The sequence below is a fragment of the Sciurus vulgaris genome (assembly GCF_902686455.1).
Source record: "Sciurus vulgaris genome assembly, chromosome: 17".
Lineage (NCBI taxonomy): Eukaryota > Metazoa > Chordata > Mammalia > Rodentia > Sciuridae > Sciurus > Sciurus vulgaris.
Genome location: NC_136478.1, coordinates 62,090,102 through 62,105,132, shown reverse-complemented (window position 1 = coordinate 62,105,132; position 15,031 = coordinate 62,090,102). Strand labels below are relative to the sequence as shown.

Sequence of the window (15,031 nt, the reverse complement as noted above, 5' to 3'; positions counted from 1 at the left end):
ATGGTGGGAAGGAAGGGCCTTTCTCTGTCATTCTGTCATGGTATTTAAAAAAAAAAAAAAAAAAAAAAAAAAAAAAGGTTTACTTAACTCACAGATTTGGAAGCAGAAAGTCCAAAGCCAGGCAGCCCCATCGGCTCAGCTGCTGTGAGGGCCCGATGGCGATGGCATGCTGGCAGGAGTGTGAGAGGGAGGGGCCCCACAGTGGGGCAGGGAGGGGTGTTTGAAAAGAACTCAGTCTCTCAGGAGCTAACAGGGTGAGAACAACCTTCACCCCTCGCTCAGTTCCACCTCTTACTGGTTCCACCACTTCTAATGTGGCCCTGCCGGGACTGAGCTTCCAGCACACGAACCCCAGAGGATGAAGCATGGAGCCGCAGCAGGCCCAGAGGACTTCCCGACCACCAGACAGTGTCTCCAAGAGATGCTCGCCGTGGCCGCCACCTACAAAGCATCTGGTCTCCAAAGTCAAGACCCGAGGTGCAAATCCAGACTCTGCCCTTGGGCTCCATAGTCCCTGAGATGGGACTATTGACCCAAGCTCCTGGCTCTGGACTGGTCCGTGGAATCTAAAGCCCAGACTCCTGTTCCTGGACTCCATGTTCCAGGGGTCACCTTGACCACGGGGAAGCCCACTGGATAGCAGGCCACACCCAGCCACCACCTGTTCCTGTACCAGACACTGTTGAGACCATCACGTGTACTTGTTTGTGTGTTGTCTGTGGCTGTTTTCATGCTGGCACAGCAGAAATGGCTGAGTGTAGCAGAGGCTGTCTGGCCCGCAAAACCTAACATAATTACTCTGTGGACCTTTATGGTCAGTTTGCTGACCTCTGTCTGGCTTCCTGACTCCAAAGTCCCAGATCCCCAAATCCACACTGGAGACCCTAGATTCTGGAACTCGAGCTGGACACTCGGAAGGCCGACTCCGGACCTCAGACCCAGGCTCTTGACGCTGTGCTTCTCTGTATTCCCAGCTCCATACCCGGATCCCAGGAGGGACCCCAGTCACACTCCAGGACAGCGAGAGGCCCATGAGAGACAGGACAGACTCAGCCAGAGAGAGAGGGAAACGGAGCGGAGGGGACGTGCCTGGAGAGGTCAGAGAGGACAGGGATCCACTGTGGCTGGAGCGTCGGGAGGGCAGTGCTGGGAGCCAGGTCATGCGGGGTCTGTGGGTCATCAGAAGGCACAAATCAGCCAGCTGTGGTGGCAGCACCCGCCTGTAATCCCAGCTGCTCGGGAGCTGAGGGAGGAGGATCGCAAGTTCAAATCTAGTCTCAGCAACTTAGCAAGACCCTGTCTCAAAATAAAAAAATAAAAATAAAAAAGGCTAGGGATGCGGCTCAGTGCTTAAGCACCCTGGGGTCAATTCCTGGTACCAAAAAAAAAAAAAAGAAAAAAGAAAAAGAAAAACAATTATCTTAACTTGATATTCTCAAAAGCCTTTCAAAGGCAGAGACAAAACCAAAACATCAGTGAGAGAATAAGGGGCAGCAATGAGCACTGGACATGGGAGACAAAGCTTGGAGAGAGGTCATGAGGAGCTGCCTGGGGAGGCCAGGGGACCCCTGCTCAGGTCCCTGATGTGGCTGGAATCAGGGCAGCTGGAGGGAGTGGGGCTGCAAGATTGCTCACTGCACAAAACGTTCCTGCCCGCCCAGGGGCAAGAGGCCGGACTTGGCGTCCTCCAGTGGTCCCTGAGGAGGTTGAGCAGACTGCAGCTCAGCTCAGCGCAGGGCCCAGGAGCACAGAGGCACCCAGGTGAGCAGCCCTGTGTTCTCTCACCCCCAAGTCACACGTCTGATTCTGGCCCACGGTCTCTTTGGGCTTCAGCCTCTTTCTTGTTTCTACCTCTGTATGTATCTCACTCCCTTTCTTTGACCCAGTGTATACTGAAGTTTTAAGACCACAGTCTCTGATACTAGGCTGTCTGGGTTTCAATATCATCTCCTCCACTTGCTAGCTGTGTGATCTCAGACACATTACTTAACCTTTCTGTGTCTCTTGTTTTCCTTTCTGCGCAATGAGGATAATAGCAGGACCTATGAGGTAAGGGTGCTATTAAAATGAGTCACTGCATGTCAAGTGCTTAGAACAATGTCTGGGCACAGAATTGTGCCCTGAAAGTTCTGCTAAAACGTCCTTATTTTTGCCTCCGTATCTCTGACACTCACCTGCCCTGACCTCCTCCTGTCTCCTTCTCCTCGGTCCCCCTGCTGGATCTCTGGCTCTCCCAACCCTGATTTCGTATCTCTACTGCTAACTGAATCTGTTTCTGCCAGTGCATCTTTTCCGTCTCCCCATCTCCCTGCCTCTCACTGTCTTTCCCAGGGAACAATGGACAATGAATGGGACTTTGGGTTGTCACAGTTGGTGAGGAGGGCGCTACTGGCCTCTAGAGAGCAGAGACTGGAGCTGCTGCAAAACATCCTCCAATGTAGGGGGTGGGCCCACAGCAACGGTGCCGGTGGGCTGGGGTGCGGCTCAGCAGGGATGAGGGGAGCGTTTTCCTGGCGAGCCTAGGCCCTGGTTCCACCCCAGCGCGCGCGCGCGCGCGCGCGCACACACACACACACACACACACACACACACACACACACACACCACGCGCACGCGCACACACGCACGCGTGCGCACGTCGATGGCGCTGAGGCTGAGAAAGGGCCCTAGGTGTGGTGTCAGGGTCAGGGACTCAGAGTCTACGGAGGAGAGCGTCCTTCATGACTCCTGCCCCCAGGGAGGGTGGGGAAGAGGCTAGAGGACCCAGAATGTCACCGCTAGGTGGAGACATGCACCCCCTGCGAAACCCTCCAGGTCTGGCTCCTGGGATAGGTCCCCCACATACCCTGGGATGTGTCACAGGTTTCTGAGGTCGGGGGAGGGAAGAGGAACCCCAAGTATCCTGGGGGCCTTAAAAACAGAAATTTACTTCCCGCAGCTCTGCAGACGGGAGCCCCTCTACCATCCACTCTTCTAAGGGCACTTCATCCCTTCCTGAAGGCCCCAGGCCCACAACCTCCCATGATCCTTACCTCCAAAGGGCCCATCTCCAAATGCCACCCTGAGGGGCTGGGACTTCGACATATGAACCAGGGCATACTGCTCAGTGTACAGCTGCGTGTGGTGCGGGGTGGTGTGCATCCAAAAATGGGTCATCACACCCTGCCCACAGGGTCCTGGGGGCACGTGTGGCACAGTGGTGAAGGGCACAGGCTGCTGGGCGGCACTGCCTCTGTTCAAAGCTGGCCTGGCGTTTCTTAGCTGTGCCACTCTGGGCAAATTCCCTAATGTCTCTGTGCTTCGGTCTCCCCCTTTCAGAATGGAGATAATGTTGCAGCCCACCTCGGTGGTGATCTGCATAGGTAGGTGAGGTAATATACAGGCGTGTCATACATGCCAGACACACAGGCAAGTTCAAAAATCTTAGCTGCAATTATCCTTGCACCCAGTACTGGGACGCAGCCGGTCCCTCCCTGTGCGTGGAGGGTGGGGGGAGATGGGGGGGTAGCGGTTTCTGCCTCTCTTGTTGGGGTGAGTGCTGCTGGGAGCTCAGGGCCTTGCTGGGCGTGCAGGCGGTCCTGCCAGAGGACAACATCGTCATCGAGTGAGTGCTTTCTGGCTCTGGTTGTCCAACTCTGTGGGTGTCCACAGGATGCAAGACTGATAGCCTCTGTCCCCTGCATGCGGGAGACGTTGCACAGGCTGAGGGCCCTTTAGGGGAAGGGAGAGTGCGCGCACGATGACGTGGGCCTTTGGTCTAGTTTTGAAACTGACTGGGCGGCGTAGGAGGAGGAGGTGTGGAAGAAGAGCAATCAGACCAGAGGTCTGGGCCTTAGAATCCGCCTTGAGCCCCACGCAGCCCAGCCCACGCAGCAGACCCAGAGACCCCATCCATTCTGCAGCCTCCCGATACAGTCTGCAGCTTCCAAGTTCTGACCCTCCCTTGGCCCCGTAAGCCTTCCACTTTGTGCCTAATGTGCCCCCAGGAGCTGCAATTCCTCCCGGAGAACCCCAGATTCGGCTTCCAGGTACTTTATCCATCGCCAGCAAAATCCTCGTCGTCGTCGGTGGCCGTGAATGCACGCTGTATTCCCAACCCTGGCAGGCGGCCCTGTTTGTGAAAAATGACTTGCTCTGCGGGGGCGTCCCCGTGCATCCACAGGGGAGCTGTCCTCTGTGCACTGCCTCGGGAGGCGAGTGCTGGCTAGCGCCCGGACACATGCCTCACTTGGCACGGAGTTTGGGGGCATTTGCAGCAGAGACGGCGGCCAGGAACCGGGCGTGGCCGGGGGGGGGGGGGGCTTGAGCCAAAGGCGGAGCCTCGGCCCAGGCGGAACTCGCTCCAGAGCGGACGGGCCGAGCCAGGGGTGGGACTTTAGGGGGCGGGGCTTGACCTCGCCGGGCGGGGCTTGGATGACTGCTAGGTGGGACTGAGAAGCTGACTCCGCGGAGTCCGCAGTGGTGAGGGTGTGGGAAAGGAACTGTTGGAGACCCTGAGCCTGACCCAATTATGGAAGTGCAGAAGAGGAGGATGCCTTGAGAGGAGCAGGTGCCCAAGGAAAGGAGAGGAGATGCTGTAGGAAGGGCGTTTTCTGGGCATCGCCTTTCAGCTTTCATTGGCTGTGAAGGGTAGAGGAGGGTGATGAAGTCAGGGGCCAGGATGGCGTCGGGATGCACCTGGACAGAGGTGTGCGTGTAGTTGGGGGCCAGGGTATAGAGCGAGACCAGGGCAACGCTTACCTTGTCGGCAGTTTCAGGGCACAGTCAAATATTTCACTAATCAAGATTAATATTTTAATGTAATATTTTTAAAAATAGACGTTAATGCAAAAATCCACAAAGAACCAATTTTTAAATAAAGACAGGATCTGGCAGGCATAGGGCTAGGGTGAGGTGTGTAAAACACGTCAGGCAGGCTCAAGCGCTGTCTTTACTTAGCATTTTGATAATTCGTTCTTTGTGACTTTTTTCAATTAAATTTTTTTTAATATTGTATTTAACTATTATTTGTCTTAATTGCTGGGTGTTTGGGCTCCCTTAAATTTGGACCTGAGAAGAGAGCCTCGCTCACTTCACTCTAGTTGTTGGGATTTGGGGTGAAGTTAGGAGTGGGGGTGGGAATGGGATTTAGGATGGTGTGGGTGTGGGTAAGCTTGGCATGGAAACACCTCTGGGCATAGGCCGAAGGCTGTAATGGGGCTGGGAGTGGGACTGGAGCTGGGAATCGGTGGAGATGAGGTTGTGTTGGAACCGGAGCTGGGTTTGGGTCGGGGTCGGAGGTGAGGGTGTAATGACCATGGCACTGACCTGCCCTGTGGCCCCCAGCTCCTGCATCATTGCACTAGGCCTGCACAGCCCTGGCTCTGCCAGGAACCAGGCAGCCAGATGACCAGACCAACTTCATTGTGCAGCAGCCAGAGTGCCATGAACCTCAGAATGCCGGCGAACTCCTGCCCACCAAGCTGCGTGAGCCAGCCACGGCATCTGACTCCTCCAGCCCCATCCGCACCGCCTCCCAGTGTCCCATCCCTGGAACCAGCGGCTTGGTCTTGGGGTGCAGTTGGCTGTCCAGCAGTGGGTTTGGGGGTGCCTGTCTCTGGGTCCACCTCTGTCCATGGCTGCCCTGTCCAGCTAGTGTCTCTGCCTCTGTCTTCCATCACAGGGAGCTGTCCCAATGTTCTGCAGTGTCTGGCTGTCCTGGTGATGGCCGGGGAATCCTGCAGGCCTCCTTCCCTGAGTTATACCATCCTGCATGTTCCGTGCTGGTGGTCAGCACAACGAGGACACTGGTGGTCTAAGTGACTAGAAGAGCAGGGGTACCATATGGAAAGAAGGGGGTAAGAATCACACAGGAGGCAGAAGGGAACAAAGACTGACAGCAAAGGAGGCTTTAAAAATCAGGGAAATAGGAAAGCCTGCGGGAAGAGGAACAGAAATAAAAGTCGAACAAGACAAAACAGAAAAACCCCGGAGGTGTGAGAGGGCAAGAGAGAAAAAATTCAAAGTCAAGAAGCAACAGAAACACAGGAAGAGCCAGAGAGGTGAAGAGATGGAGACGCTGAGGGAGATGCCCAGAGGTGCTGGGAGGAGCGATACCACGGCGAAGGCCACAGCTGCAGAGCTGGGACCCTGGGCGGACTGGCTGTACCGGAGCCCAGCCTGGTCCCAACCCAAATGCAGCCTGCCCTCAGCTCCAGCCTCAACCCGACTCCACTCCACACCCAGTCCCACCTGCAGAGGCCGACAGCAGGCGGAGGGCTCAGAGCGCCCTGAGTGCGAGGGGCGGGCCTGGAAGGCAGGAGGGCGGGAAGCTGGTGGAAGCTGGTTCCTAAGAGAAAGGCCTGTCCTGCCTGCCTGCTCCCCCACACCTGCCTGCTCCTCCGCGGGTCCATTGCTCCTGGTTTGAAGGTATTCCCGCAGTAGTGTGGTACTCTCGTCTCCCTTGTCCTGGGGCCTCCCAAGGGCTCCAGTGTCATCCCACTGCCTTTCCTATCTGACTCCAAGTGTCTTGGACCCTGCTGGGTCCGTCTCCTCTACAGGGAGACTCTGGAGGCCCACTTGTCTGCAGTGGGGCCCTTCAGGGCCTCGTGTCCCGGGGAGAGCCCAGGTGTGGCCAACACCACGTTCCAGGTGTCCAGCCTCTGCAAATTCAAAGAGTGGGTATGGCAAACTATCAAGACCAGACAACCACAGGGGCTGCTGGGGCCATGGATCCAACATTGCCTTCCAAAACCCACCCTCAGGCTCCAGAGCCTGCCCCACCTCCCGTAGACCCAGGGGTCCAGACCCCAGTCCTCCTCCCTCAGACTCAGGAGTCCAGGTCCTGTCCCTCCCCCAGACCCTGGAATCCAGACTCACAGCCTCTCTTCCCAGCAGCTAGGACCCCCCAACTATCCTTGACAGAACAGGAGTCCAGCTACGGCTCCTGGAAGCTCCGTTGTCCCAGCAGAACAGTACCACAATATTGATATGGACCCACCAGGTCAGAGCCCAGGGACTCCCAGCTGCAGAGCTGGACACTGAAAGTGAAAGGCGCAGCCTAGAGATACAGGGAGCGGGGACAGGAAATAGTATTATCGCCAGATCAGTTCCTAAGTCAAGTACTTGATGTCGAAGGCCACTCATCGGTTTTCCTGTATGGGGGCGCGGTCCACACACGCGGGGCAGGATGTACATGCACATGTGTGTAGACACACACACACACACACACACACAACAAAATGCACAAATACCAGTTGACTGCAACCACATGCTGCAGAGGGGACCAGGCTGAGCTACTCTGTGGTTGAGAAGTGTACGCCCAGATCAGGGGGCCCCCTGAGTCACCCTGGGCATACGAGGGGAAGAGAGTAAGAAAGCCTGCAGGTGAGGTTTCGCCTGCAAGCCAGGCCAGAACCCACGCCCAGAAGGCAGGCAGGAATTCTAGTAGGACAGTGGCAAACGTGGAAGGGACCTCAGAGACCTGCTCCTGCACAGGGAGGCCAGTCCAGGAGGATAGTCCCTGAAGACAGGAGTGGAGCAGACCCTCAGCCCTCCAGGGATCATCTCACAGGTGATTTCCAGGAAGCTTTGTCTGACTATCCCTGCCAGGGCACTAGGGAGCCATGGAGGGCTGTGAGCAGGGGCTGGGCAAGGTTGTTCTTAGAAGGACCCCCTTGGGCCACATGCGGGATGTAGTAGAGGATGAGAGACCGAGGCCAGGAGGAAGGCTGGGAGAGGGTTCTAGTGGGGACAAGACCAGGGACTTCCACCCAGCTCGGCCCATCACACTCCCTCCTTGACACTGACCCCTCCCTGCACCCTGATCCCCACACAGACGCCAGAAGGAGCTGGGACCCTGAGTCAGAACCTGACCTGCTGCTCAGCTTTAGCTCATCAGAAGAAAAGCAGTGTCTCCCCACGGCCTAGCTGCGGCCTGGCATAGGCCCCTCTGCCCTCTCTGATGCCCTCGCCCTGTCCTCTGTCCCCTCCTCCAACCACCGGACCCCTCTACACCCCTCACGCCCGCCAGCACCATGAGCCTCCATGGAGAAACATGGAAGTGGCCCCTCGAGGTCAAAGCCACACACGGACCACAGTGGGGCAGGTTCCTCCTCCAAATTAAGAGGCCATGGTGTACCTGCGGTGGTCACCAACGGGTCCCAGAGCACTGGTGAAGCTGGGGGGACACGGATGTGGGGGATGAGGAGGACAGGAAGGTGGACAAGGCTCTCCTGCCCAGAAGGGAGAGCTGAATATGTTGGGGACGGTCTTCCAGGAGCCTCTCACAGTGCTCTGCCTTCAGAGCACGGGCACTAACATGGCTGTGCTGGAGACGGCTGCCAAGAATGGCCGGCGAGCAGCCTCCCACACGGTTATCTCCACCAGGGCAGGGTTGTTTGCTCTCCGGGATAAGAATAATGTGTCCCCAGAAGTGCTTTGCTTAGCGTACAGGACAATAAGTACCATAGGCCCCCGGAGAACAACAGTTCTGTTTGGCTTTCAAGACAATAAAGATGGTATCTCCATCCGGGCAGTTTGGGCAGGTTGGCCAGCAGCCCCTTCCCTTATAGATTCTCAAGTTCAGGCTCCTCACCAGGGGACAAACTCCCATGTGCACAGAGTCCTCCTGGACTGCTCTGATCTCTCCGTGGGACTTGGGAGTCCCCGCTGTGACCACGAAGCTCAGGGCAGTGAGTGTCTTAGACAGTCAACCCGCCCTCACACTCCAGTCCCCACAGCTTCTAGGTCCCTTCCTCTACAGTGTGTCGAGGAAAGTCTGGCATTTCAATTTTCTGGAGCATAGGTCACCTTTCGGTCCCTGTTTCCACCCACCAAACTGTTAGAGCCCTTCTACACCCGACTCGGGTGAAATGCGGGCTCTCTTCTTAGCACATCCCAGTCAAGTCAGCCTGCTCCCACTTTCCAAGATCACCCCACACCACATGCTTCACCCCCATTTCCACACCCAGATTTCTTCTGTTCAAACAGGAAAACAATGCAGTTCTTCTGCAGCGTGACAGGCTTCCTCGAAGGTCATTTCTTCCTCGAAGAAATGAATTTGCAGCTTCATTTCTAGGAATCTGCGGAGCCTACTTGTAACTGGAGGCTAAGAAGGGAGGCTGAGTCAGGACCTGGGGAGAATCAGCCTCGTCGTGCAGGGGAGCTGTCTCAGGCAGGTGTCACAGGTCCCTGACTTAGTGCCTATAACGGGGCGGCCTCAGAGGACCACAAGATCTCGAGCTCTTGCCAGATACGCCCTGCCCAGGAGGACAAAGGCCCTCACCAGGCTGCTTTCCCCAGCAGTTGGATAAGCTGTACAGAGTCCTCAGCCGGGTGGTCTGCCAGCCAAGGAGATTGAGGAATCCCATCCTGCTGTGGAACCAGGCTTCTCCCCCGCCTTGTTACTGCACAGCCTGACTCCCACAGTCCCTCTTGTTATCTGACCCTGAATTCCATCCCTGTGTTCTCCTGCACGGCCTGTGGCCTCCCGCTTCCTGGGCTGTGAATACCTGTGACGAAGATGCTGTTGTCATCTCCTGTCCAGCCATCTTCAAAGGCTGGAAATCCCTCCCGACCCACAGTGTGAAGAGAAGGCCAACAAAACAATCGCCGTCTCCTCGTGAGCTCAGTCTTCCCTCAAACCCGTTCCTATCAAACCTGTTCCCCCACCCGTAGGGTAGCTCCCTGGTCCACCCCCCAAAAGATCAGACCAGCTCCCCAGGGCTCTCCTGCTCCCCCACCTTCCTCATTCCCTGCACAGTAGAAGGCTAACTCAGAAGGTGCTCAATTCCTGCACCTTCCAAATAAAGGCCTCTCCCTTGAGTGGCTTCTTGGGGACAACCCCAGAGCCGTGGAATTCTCTGCCTGAGAGTGCCTCAGTATAACTGACCTTGGACCGGGCCGACACTGTGATTTGGGGTGCATGCCTGCTTTGGTACATCTGGAGCCCCGGGCCATGCTCTGGAGAGACTGGAGAGTGAATGGGTGGGGTCGGTCACGTGAGGACGCCAAGCCTGCTGTGCAGACGCCCAATAAAAACTCTGGGTCCGAAGGCCGGGGAGCCCTCCTAGTTGGAAATACTCCATAGGTGCTGTTGCACGTCACTGTCCCCAGACCTGACCGAGAGAGGACAGCTGGAGTTTGCCCCATTTCCTCCACACTCCCGTCCACGAGCCTTTCCTTGGCTGATTTTAATCTGCCTTCTGTCGCTGTAAATAACCATAGTACACGACGGCACAGTTCTTCTGAGTTCTGAGTCCTGTTACCAAATCATTGAGTCCAAGGGTGGTTTGGGGAACCACTGACACCCTCCACCACACTGGATCAGCTTCCAGGGACTCTCACCTCCCCTGAGTCCCCCGGACCCTCCCTTCCCTGCTCAGTCTTCTTGAGGCTTCGGGTGCCCCCAGAATGAAGCAGGTGGTGTTCTAGTGCCACCTGCTGTGTGTGTGCCTGGTGCCAGGTGCTTCCAGCTCCACTCAGAGCTGCAAGGACGGTGTATCTCACAGGTCACTGTTCTCTCCGAGGGTGGACCCAAACCTGCCCCATCTCTCCACCACACAGGCCACAGCCACCTGCCTCCTTCTGTGTCCCGGGGGAACCTGTGTGGGAAGACGTTCGGACTCTGTCCGGGTTCTCGGGAGCAGAAGGCGAGACACACCCACTCGAGGGCCACTGCTCCACACCCGGCTCTGCCTCTTCCTTTGCCCTGCAGCCCTGACCAGGCCTCAGGGCCCAGGTCGGCAGAGATGAGTTCTGAGCTGTCAGGTGCCCTGTGTCTAGAAAGGTGGGAGGATGCCAGAACTTGGTGTGTACTCCATTTTACTAGGGTAGGGATGGGGCGGGGCACTTAGGAGTTGGCCACCATGGTGTCCTCGATCCACTTCCGGTAGACCATCAGCTTGGTATACAGGGCAGGCCGTTGGGGCACGGCACAGGGATCACTGCCCCATGACGTGAGACCTTGCAGCACGCCATTACAGATGAGTGGGCCCCCCGAATCACCCTAGGGGTTGGAGGGACAGAGAGGAAGAAAGGTCAGCCCAATTTCTGTGGGAAACCCTGCCTCTCAGACCAGGGCTGGCAGATTGCCAACTGCCTACATCAGCTCCCCCCCACCACTCCCTTCCCTTAAGAGACTGGGGGAGGGGCTGGCTCACCCCACAGGTGTCTTTGCCACCCTTCCAGCGCCCAGCACACAACATGAAGTCTGTCACCTTCTCAGAGTAGGCTCTACTACAAAACTCATTGGGCATGAGGTTGAGGTCCACGCACTGGAGTGTCTCTGGGCTCAAGTCTAAGGGCCAGGGAGAAACGTGACTGTAGCCAGAACCTGGGGCCCAGGCTCCTGCCGCGGGCCCAGGCATTCAGTCTGGCCAGACCTACACTGCTTTGGCTCTATGCTGCCCCAGCCGGAGGCCAAGCAGACGCTCCCCACTTCTGGCTCCTGGGTGGGCAGGGCCAGGACCCTCACGGCCTCCGTGATCTGGACGGGCTCTGACAGGTGCAGCAGCATCAGGTCGTGGCTTCTGTCCTGGGAGCCGGGCTCTGCAGACTTGCGGTGGCTGACATTGTAGAGCGGGTGTGGGAAGGCGAGGTTGACAGGGATAGACTGGGACGTGTCCTCGTCCGTGTTCAGGTTGTGGCGACCCAGAAAGACCTGGATATTACTAGGGAAATAAAGGGATGGAGGGAGTGAGGAGGGGAGGGCGGGAGCAGGGGGAGCGCCCCCAAAGAGGGAAAGTGAGGAGGACAGCCAGGGACCAGGGCCAACGGAAAGAGGAGGACAGCGAAATGAGAAGGCGGGAGAGGGCGCAGGGGAAGAGGGAGGACAGGGAGCAGAGAGGAAGCGGGGGAGGCGAGGAGGGGAGGCCTGGGAGCCGCTCAGCTGCCCGGGGCTGGCCAGGGCCCCGGCAGGACAGGCAGCAGGCACAGAGCCCAAGGTCGCCCCCGCCTCCCCCGCTCCCTCTTGCCCCCCTCCCAGCTCCAGTTCAGCCCTTCCCGTGTCCCCTAGGGCACTGGTGGCCAGCAGGGAGGGGCAGGGCCTCTGGGAAGCCCCTCCCAGGCACCCAGGGTGGGGTGCATGCCTGCCTTTTCTCTGGGTGCCCCTGGGCCCCCCACCCCAGAATGGGGCCAGTAGTGAGGGGGTGAGGGGTGAGCTGGAGACCTGGAGAAGGGGAGAGGGGTGGGGACACGGGGAGGAGACGTGGAGTGAACAAGATGGCAGCAGACACCCACACATGGACAGGAGATGGGGGTACAGAGAGAAGAGAGGAAGACAGAGACCAGAACGCAGCCCCACGTGGAGCGACCAGATACTGAGGGACACAGAGAGACAATTCCGCAGAAAGGGGCCAGGCAGCCATGGACAGGTGGTCCAGCCCTGGTTCTGCCCTCCCCAGGTCACCTGGATCCACACCGTCCTCTCTCTGAGTCCCATGCCTCGCGAGGGGCCATCTGGGGGAGATGCCCGGCCATGTATCCCTGTGGGGCACAGAAGCCCCCTCCCAGACTCCCAGGCCCCACTCACTTCTTTTGGATGGGCTGCTGGGGGTGGGACCCCAGGTCTCACGCAGGCCGGGTGGGTGCTCTGCCACCGAGCTACACCCCCAGCCCCCTACTCACTTTCTGTTGCAGTGGGCGGCTGTGAGCACCCACTGCGGGTGCACCAGGACGCCCCCGCACACTGGAAGGCCGTTATGGTACACCGCCGCCTGCCAGGGCTGGGAGTGCTTCTCACACTCCCAGCCGCCTATGATCCGAGACTGGACGGGGGGCGCAGCACCTGCAGAGGGAGAGCCGGCCGCGCTGGGGCTCAAGGGGACCAAGGGACGGAGGGCTGGCCTGGGGATTCAGGGTCACAGGCAAGGGGTGCTGAGAAGGGACTGGAGCTCAAGACCATTCCCCGGGTTTGTAGGATGGTGTTCCTGACTCTAAAGGAAGTGGGCCTGGGGTCAGGTCCTGTGGGGTGACTTGGGGCCTTGGAGGTTGGGAGATGGTGGCATAGGTTCTGGGAGGGTAGGCATTTCTAGAAACCAAAAAGAAGCTCCCCATGGGAGAGGAGGTTTGAGAGGGCTTGAGGGTCCCAGGCTGAGGGAAGGGTTTGGATATTTGAGGTTTTGAAAAGATGCAGATGTAGGGAATCAGTTCTGGGGTAACTGGCAGCTGCGGCTGGTGGTGCTGCATGCCGGGCCCCCACTCCCCCACCATTTATGAGGGTCTGGGGCAGAGTCAGGGAATGAAGTGAAATTTTCAGAACTGCAAGATCGGGGGCCGATTTGCTGTCTCAGGCCAGAAAGCCTGGCTCTGGGAATAAGCAAGGGTACCTGATGGGATCTGAGTTTCCTAGGAGGAGGATTGGGGGGCCCAGGGTCAAGGGTTCTCTGCTGGGTAAGAAAAGTCAGCAGCATTTGGTAGGATCAAGGGGTTTGAGAGGACACCAGTGATCTCCGGTGTCATTGAGAAAGGTCCTTGGAAGAGACAGAGACAGATGACCCAGGAGCCACCCCTTTAGAAAAGTGGCTGGTGGCAGGGAGGAGACCTCATGAAGAGGAGACCTTTCTGGGATTCCTGGGAGGGAGCAGAGACCTGGTGGGACTGAGGACTGTGACAGATTTAGCCACAGAGAGGTCTTGGAGGTAGGATTAAATGTGGGACTGTGGGCTGGAGGGACAGGCTGGGAGTTGGCTGGGGAAGGAGGGACTCTTGGGGGTGATAGGGCCCCTCCCCCTCCTGGATTCCCCCCTTCTCACCAGTCCCCCACAGGGGCAGGATGAGGTACAGAATCAGGAACCACATGGTGACAGAGGCATCCAGGGGCAGGTGGAAAGCTTGGGACTGAGGGACTCCCTGAGGAGGCTTATGAAGTCTTCCAAGACCCCACCCCTGCTGCTGGGAGTGGGAGGCCTCCTTCCACACCAGGAGCCCTGGAAGGAGGAGCGCCTAGTATTTGTTGTTCTGGATGCACTTCCAGGGCCTGAAGCCAGGGGGGCAGGGCCCGAGCCCATAGAGACTTATCTAAAAGGGGAAGAAGAGAGAGGCCCAGGGTGGACAGAAAGAGGCAGTAGGACTGACCCTCAACACAAAGCTCCATGTGCCTAAACCTTTGCACCCCAAGACCCAGTATCCCCTGAAATACCATCAACATGGGTTATGAATCTCCCTGATCCCTATGCTACACTGACTTCTTATGAAAGAGAAACCTTGGATTCAGAACTTGGATCATTATACTTCCACACCCAGAATCTGGGTCCCTAAATCTACTACTGCTCTTATAATAAACCTTATGGTCCTATAGCTCCACCTGCCAATCTGGAAATACAAGTCTCCTGGACTGAGTTCCTTAGCACTTCAAAACCCAACGTTCTCCAAATGACGCGGAGGTCTCGTGACCCCTTCCCCACCCCACCCCTTCTGTCTCCATATATACACAACCTCAAGCTCCAGCTCTGGACACCAATCTGCACATCAGAGACTCCCGTCAACATGCCCTCCCAGGCCAAGAGCATCCCCAAAGTCCTCTCCTCAGTAGCACTTTGCGGTCTCAGGAGCCAGGCTTATGCACCTCAAGATGAAGTGGCATTTAATGTCACATTTAAGGGCCACAGAAGAGAATCCATAATGGAGACCCACCAACTCCACTACGCCTTGTGAGACTTCCTAAGGTTCCACCAGGTGGGCCCTTTCAGCTGCTCTGTAAAACCAGAACGGCTCACGTGGATCCAGCCCCAGCTTTGTCTCGAGAACTGGATACAATCCTTCCTCTTTCCTAAGTGAGGGACAAGTAAGTTCCAAGTGCCGTGAGGGTGATGGAAGAGGGTCTCAGATAGTCACGATGTAAGACCTAAAGATGGGGATGGAGGGATAAGCTCAGCCAGGGGCCTGACCCTCCACACACATAGACCCAGGGTTCCCTGGAATCATCCTGTGACAGGAAATCCACCTCTGCTTGAGTTAGGACCTCCTGGGTCTGCTGTCGCCAGCATTCCCAAACCCTACCCAAACCTCCACCAAGCCCGACCCAGCCTGATCACACCACCCAGTCCGGCTG

At 57.3% G+C, this 15,031-nt stretch overlaps 1 protein-coding gene across 1 annotated transcript; it reads right to left on the bottom strand.

Annotated features, from left to right (window-relative positions):
• Positions 1-10,221: 10,221 nt before the first annotated feature.
• On the bottom strand, positions 10,222-14,043 carry LOC306647568 (kallikrein-2-like). The gene is made up of 5 exons (XM_079117055.1): positions 13,734-14,043; positions 12,607-12,766; positions 11,368-11,651; positions 11,142-11,278; positions 10,222-10,987 (listed from the first exon to the last, which is right to left on the bottom strand). Exons 1-5 carry the CDS (start codon positions 13,777-13,779, stop codon positions 10,832-10,834), a joined length of 783 nt encoding a protein of 260 aa, XP_078973181.1. The 5' UTR covers positions 13,780-14,043; the 3' UTR covers positions 10,222-10,831.
• Between the last annotated feature and the right edge of the window lie 988 nt (positions 14,044-15,031).